At 27.4% G+C, this 7,525-nt stretch overlaps 1 protein-coding gene across 2 annotated transcripts in view; it reads left to right on the top strand.

Moving 5' to 3' along the window:
* LOC142231779 (plasma membrane calcium-transporting ATPase 1-like) overlaps window positions 1–1,500 on the top strand; it is a 73,502-nt gene extending 72,002 nt beyond the window's left edge. For both annotated transcript variants that reach the window (XM_075302410.1, XM_075302409.1), the window contains one exon: window positions 979–1,500. In XM_075302410.1, the coding sequence (XP_075158525.1) occupies window positions 979–1,134 (156 nt within the window). In that variant the 3' untranslated portion in view covers window positions 1,135–1,500. The remainder of the gene's footprint in view (window positions 1–978) is intronic.
* The last annotated feature ends 6,025 nt before the right edge of the window (window positions 1,501–7,525 follow it).

Here is a 7,525-nt window from a genome sequence, read left to right on the forward strand (position 1 = left end):
TTTTATTTATATAGAAAATTTTGCCAAATTTTATTTCTATAGAAAATTTTGTCAAAATTTTATTTCAATAGAAAATTTTTTCAAAATTTTTACTTCTATAGAAAATTTTGTAAAAATTTCAATTCTTTAGAAAATTTTATTTCTATAGCAAATTTTGTCAAAATTTTATTTTTATAAAAAATGTTGTCAAAAGAGGATAAAGAGGAGCAAAGTATTCCGTATTAAATTTTGAAGATTCATTGTGCTTCTTTTGAAGAAATAAAAAGAATATATTATACTGAACCAATTTGGAAAAAATCCCCACAAAAAATCCCGAATTTATGGAAATTTCCCACCAAATCCCCAAGTCCTCATCCACGAAAAATGACCCCAATTTGGGGTTAATTTGGAAAATCCACAATACTGGTAACACTGCATTTGATAATACTAGGTTAGGTTATGTCAGATGTAGGTTAGGTTAGGAGTGCCGTGGGTGGTCAGGATGAGAGATACTGGGTGTGCGGGAGTCCACTTAGTCCGTCAGGAATCCATGTATACGCAGCCTGATATTTCAGGCTCCAGTAGCCTATTCTGTCCATTGTGCTACCACAGTGGTGAACGTCTTTCTTATCACTGAGTGCTGCCCAATTCTATGTTGAGCCCAATGCCACTAGTTATGAGAAGTGCCCAATATATAGTGTTGGATGCACAAGTTGCATTTTATTTTAGGGCACCAACAGCATTTATAATTTTAAAGCTATTGCACTAAAAATGGCAGAACATGGTAAAAATGTGGCACACAAAAGTAAAAAGTACGAAATGTAGTGACACAACAAAATGGTGGCATAAAAGTGTCAAGGCTTCAAAAAAAATAACTAATTTGCCTCTAAAGTGGCACAACATAAACAATGCCGACTTTACTATATCCATAATATTACTAAGCTTTTACTACCAGTATATTTCTCTAATCTCCATTTCCCTCAACTCTCTTCATTGCAGGTCGTTATTGTGCAATATGGTAAAATGGCCTTCTCCACAAAAGCTCTCTCCCTTGATCAATGGTTGTGGTGCATATTCTTTGGTCTGGGCACTCTAGTGTGGGGACAAGTCATCACTTCACTGCCTACCAAGAGATTCGAAAAGATGGTCTCGTGAGCATCTCCTGACTAAACTCACGCACAAAATAACTTAACTTAAAGCCCGAATAAAACTAAGCAGAAACAGAAAAAAAACAACAACAAGACGCAACATTTTATTTCTGGACCTGAGAATATCACAAACTAAAAAGCAAACAAATATTTAAAAATTCAAATAAAATTGAAGCAAGGAAACAAAAGAAATTTGAAAACAAAAAGAAAACTAAACCAGTCATACTCCCTTCTCTCTACTCTACATTAAGCTATAACAACAACAAAACCAAGCAAAAAAGAAAAGAAATAGTAAAATTTTTTCTCATCATGTTATTCATTAAAGCAAATGTTCAAATGTTTAAATGTTCAAATAAAGTGAATTTATTTTTTATTTATTACGATTACTTTTTCAACTGAGAGGTAAAGTATAACACAACACCAGGCAGAAATGAAAAAGAGGAAATAAATACATCACCATTCGGCTTCTGTGAGTTGAAAGCGGTAAGTGATCTGATCGGGTTGGGTTGGGTTTACTTGTCAAAGAGGTCAGCTGAAAATATACACCTTCAAATGGCCACCAGAACTCATGTTCCGCAGATGGTAATAGCGTGGAGCGCCGCAACGGCCGCTGGTCGCTTCCACGGTTGCAACTCGTGACAAAAATAATCCATCAAAATTTTATGAACATTTTACCAAAAATCTAGCAAATTTTATAAAAAAAAATCTTTAGCCCTAAGTTTTTGTAGTTAGTATGAAAAAATGATTATTTTTTTGGAAAAAATGTTTTATGTGTTTTAGCAGTTTATTTCAGTATTGACAATATAATATATTTTGCTATATAAATATCCATTGAATTTCAAATGTGTCGAATTTTTAATGTTATAAAGATTTTAGCTTACCCCAAGAAGAGAAAGTTAATACTATAAAAAAAGAACTAACTGGATTTTTATAATATGATCTAACATGAAAATTAAAATTAAATTTTAATTTAAATTTTAATTTTAATTTTGTCAAAATTTTATTTCTGTAGAAAATTTTGTCAAAATTTTATTACTAAATATAGAAAATTTTCTAAAAAAATTATTTCTAAAGAAAATTTTCTTAAAATTTTATTTCTATCGAAAATTGACTCAAAATTTTATTTCTATAGAAAAGTTGGTCAAATTTTATCTCTATAGAAAATTTTGCCAACATTCTATCTCTATAGAAAATTTTGCCAAAAATTTCATTTTATTTCTATAGAAAATTTTGTCAAAATTTTATTCCTATAGAAAATTGGGTCAAAATTTTATTTCTATAGAAAATTTTGTCAAAATTTGTACTTCTAATTTTGTCAACACTTTATTTCTATAAGAAATTTGTCAAAATTCTATTTCTGTAGAAAATTGTCTCAAACTTGTATTTCTATAGAAAATTTGATTTCTTTAGAAAATTTTGTCAAAATTTTATTTCTATAGAAAATTTTGTCAAAAATATACTTCTATAGAAAATTTTCTCAAAATTTTATTGCTATAAGATATTTTGTCCAAATTTTACTTCTAAAGAAAGTTTTGTCTTAATTTCATTTCCATAGAAAATTTTCTACAAATTTTATTTCTATAGAAAATTTTGTCAAAATTTTATTTCTATAGAAAATTTTGTCAAAATATTTCTATAAAAAATTTTACACAAAATTTTATTTCAAAGAAAATGTTTTCAAAATTTTATTTCTATAGAAAATTTTGTCAAAATTTTATTTCTATTGAAAACTTTCTCAAAATTCTACTTCTGTAAAAAATGTTTGCAAATTTTTTTTCTCTAGAAAATTTTGTCATAATTTTATTTTTGTAGAAAATTTGTGCAAAATTTTGTTTCTCTAGAAAATTTTCTCAAAATTTTATTTCTATAGAAATTTTGTCAAAATTGTATTTTTATAGAAAATTTTCTCAATATTTTTTTTCTGTAGAAAATTTTGTCAAAATTTTATTTCTATAGAAAATTTTGTCAAAATTTTATTTCTGTAGAAAATTTTCTCAAAATGTTATTTCTATAGAAAATTTTGTCAAAATTTGATTTTTATAGAAAAATTTCTCAATATTTTATTTCAATTAAAAATTTTCTCAAAATTTTATTTTTATAGAAATTTTGTCAAAATATTATTTCTATAGAAAATTTTGTCAAAATTTTCTTTCTATAGAAAATTTTGTCAAAATTTTATTTCTATAGAAAATTTTCTCAAAATTTAATTTCTATTTAATTTTCTCAAAATTCTATTTCTGTAGTAAATTTTTGCAAAATTTTATTTCTATAGCAAATTTTGTCAAAATTTTATCTCTATAGAAAATTTTGTCAAAATTTTATTTCTATAGAAAATTTTGTCAAAATTTTATTTCTATAGAAAATTTTGTCAAAATTTTATTTCTGTAGAAAATTTTTGGAGAAAATATTTTGCAAAATCCCCTAAAACTACGAGAATTCCCACGTACTTGTTTCTGTAGAAATTTTTCTCAAAATTTAGGTTTTATAGAAAATTTTCTCAAAATTTTATTTCTATCGAAAATTTTGTTAAAATTTTATTTCTATAGAAAATTTTGTCAAAATTTTATTTCTATAGAAAATTGACTCAAAATTTTATCTCTATAGAAAATTTTTTCAAAAATTTTATTCAATCAAAATGGTTACTTCTAGAGAAATTTTCTCAAAATTTTATTTTTATAGAAAATTTTGTCAAAATTTTATTTCTATAGAAAATTTTCTCAAAATTGTATTTCTATAGAAAATGTTCTCAAAATTTTATTTCTATAGAAAATTTTCTCAAAAATGTATTTCTATAGAAAATTTTGTCAAAATTTTATTTCTATAGAAAATGTTGTCAAAATTTTACTTCTAGAGAAAATGCTGTCCAAATTTTATTTCTATAGAAAATTTTGTCAAAATTTTATTTCTATAGCAAATTTTCTCAAAATTTTACTTCTAAAGAAAATGTTGTCCAAATTTTAATTCTATAGAAAATTTCGTCAAAATTTTATTTCTATAGAAAATTTTGTCAAAATTTTATTTCTATAGAAAATTTTGCCAAAATTTTACTTCTATAGAAAATTTGTCAAAATTTTATTTTTATAGAAAATTTTGTAAAAAGTTTATTTCTATAGAAGATTTTCTCCAAATTTTACTTCTATAGAAAATTTTGTCAAAATTTTATTTCTATAGAAAATTTTGTCAAAATTTTATTTCTATAGAAAATTTTGTCAAAATTTTATTTCTATAGAAAATTTTGTCAAAATTTTATTTCTATAGAAAATTTTGTCAAAATTTTATTTCTATAGAAAATTTTGTCAAAATTTTAGTTCTATAGAAAATTTTGTCAAAATTTTAGTTCTATAGAAAATTTTGTCAAAATTTTATTTCTATAAAAAATTTTGTCAAAATTTTATTTCTATAAAAAATTTTGTCAAAATTTTATTTCTATTGAAAATTTTCTCAAAATTTTATTTCTGTAGAAAATTTTTGCAAAATTTTGTTTCTCTAGAAAATTTTTTCAAAATTTTATTTCTATAGAAATTTTGTCAAAATTATATTTCTATAGAAAATTTTCACAATATTTTATTTCTGTAGAAAATTTTCTCAAAATTTTATTTCTATAGAAATTTTCTCATAGTTTTGTTTCTATCGAAAATTTTCTCAACATTTTATTTCTATAGAAAATTTTCTCAAAATTTTATTTCTATAGAAAATTTTCTCAAAATTTTATTTCTATAGAAAATTTTCTCAAAATTTTTACTTTTATCGAAAATTTTGTCAAAGTTTTGTTTCTACAGAAAATTTGTCGAAATATTATTGCGTTACAAACTTGTTTTTCTTGTATTCGACCTGTATTTGATTTTTCTATTTAATAAATTATTAATAAAAACGAGCTCGAGGTCAGTTTTTATCAATAATTTATTAATTGGGAAAATGTTATTTCTATAGAAAGTTGAAGTATCCTTAGTTGGAGAAAATATTTTTCAAAATCGCCAAAATCTTCGTGAATTCCCACGTACTTATTTCTGTAGAAATTTTTCACAAAATTTAGATTTTATAGAAAATTTTCTCAAGATTTTATTTCTATCGAAAATGTTGTCAAAAATGTACTTCTATAGAAAATTTTGTCAAAATTTTATTTCTATAGAGAATTTTGTCAAAATTTTATTTCTATAGAAAATTTTGTCAAAAATTGTTTCTATAAAAAATTTTGTCAAAATTTTATTCTATGGAAAATTTTATCAATATGGTTACTTCTACAGAAATTTTGTCAAAATTTTATTTTTATAGAAAATTTTGTCAAAATGTTATTTCTAGAAAATTTAGTCAAATTTTTATTTCTATAGAAAATTTTGTCAAAATTTTATTTCTATAGAAAATTTTGTCAAAATGTTTACCATTTTTAGTAGAATTCTACCAACTGTGGCATCCGTGACCACATGCCGTCTTTGTTTTCCAACTTTCCAGTTAGAAAGTAAAGTGAGTTTGAAGGTATCCAGGCACCTATCTGGAGGCCAATATTTATCGGTGATTAATTAAATCACACCCAAAGAATGAATATGATCACCCCAAAAAAGAGCCAAGAGCATAATGATACCCTTTCACGGAGAACATGGACCTTTTTGTCGCATGCACGGAATTTTTAATCCAAAAACCTTTTACCCATACTTTTGGTCCCTAGTTTAAAATTGCGTCGCTCAGTAGGATGAAATAAATAACATTGTAGCAAGCCTGGACTCTCATGCCACTGTTTCCCCTTGGCCACTTTTCACCAGAAAAACAGTTCATGTAGTACATCGTCAATAAAACGATTAGTTCTAGCGTTGCGATTGCATTATGTTATCCTTATTAATAATCATCAGTTTAACAACTAAATAGGATGTTAACACTGTCATTCACAAAGCTCGTAAGTTCCTCAATATCCTAACAAAACTCATTCTCTCCCCACCCACCCGATATATTGTCCTGTAAACACTCCCTTATGTCATCAATGCCCTTTTAACAAAGCCATAGAAATTCATGACCAATGACAGCATCCCTTATGCCGAGACGGAAAAGGAGTGACAAATCAAAATTGAATTTGTACAAACCACCAGTATGTCACTTTATGTATATGAAAATCCCCCCAAATGCCTTATCTGATGATGAATAAGAAAAAAATACACCAAAAAGGATTTCATTAATTAGTTGGCCTTAATCCTTGATGCCCTTCCATGAGAATTGCGGGTAGTTCAAAAGGCTTGCAAATTGAACATAATTGATCAGAAACGGAAAATGTTTTCACCCCAGAGATTTGTGCATGTCTAGCTTGAGCGTAGCAAGTGTGATGAATGTGGTCTTGTGGCGGCAGCTGATGATGTCTGATGGTAGCTTATGTTTCATGGGGAATTGAAAGACCTGTTGTTATGAGCTTAAAATAAAAGTCTCATGGGAGTCAAGTCCTTGCATACAGAAGACCAACTAAATACTCATGTTACAAGATACTTTAAGCGTATTATACCATGAAATTCGCGTTTATTGAATTTTCATAGAATTCAGCCGGGGGATTCGAAAAGGATAATTGTGATGATAGACATAATAATAATATCATAGGGTGGTGTGAACTTTTGGCCACAATCAAACACATTTTAAAGTGTTCTCAAAACTATACCTCATATATTTTTTTTAATTTAATTTCTTCAGCGCACTAAATACTTTAGGAATTTTTTGTTACTAGAAGGAATATAGTAACCACCCTAATATTGGCACAATAGGTTGGGGTGCACAAACTGTCTCATATACTTCGACTGAATCGAATACGAACTCTCTGCACTGACAAATAAAGTTTACCCAGTTCCAAACATTGATCTATACTTTAGTGAGTTTAGTACACAGAAACAAGTATGTTACCACATTTCAACCGTATTGGATGAATTTTGCTCCGGAGGTCAAATCTGGGGATCGGTTTATATGGGGCCTATATACACATAATTATTGACCGATTTCGACCAATTTTTGCATGGGTGTTTGAGGCCATATATTAACACCACGTACCAAATTTCAACTGAATCAGATGAATTTTGGTCTTCCAAGAGGCTCCGGATCGGTTTATATGGGGGCTATATATAATTATGGACCGATGTGGACCAATTTTTGCATGGTTTTTAGAGACCATATACTAACACCATGTACCAAATTTCAGGCGGATCGGATGAAATTTGCTTCTCTTAGGGGATTCGCAAGCCAAATTTGGGGGTCCGTTTATATGGGGGCTATACGTAAAAGTGGACCGATATGGCCCATTTGCAATACCATCCGACCTACATCAATAACAACTAGTTGTGCCAAGTTTCATGTCGATAGCTTGTTTCGTTCGGAAGTTAGCGTGATTTCAACAGACGGACGGACGGACGGACGGACATGCTCAGATCGACTCA

The sequence above is a fragment of the Haematobia irritans genome, chromosome 3, assembly GCF_050003625.1.
Source record: "Haematobia irritans isolate KBUSLIRL chromosome 3, ASM5000362v1, whole genome shotgun sequence".
In the NCBI taxonomy this organism is placed as follows: Eukaryota; Metazoa; Arthropoda; class Insecta; order Diptera; family Muscidae; genus Haematobia; species Haematobia irritans.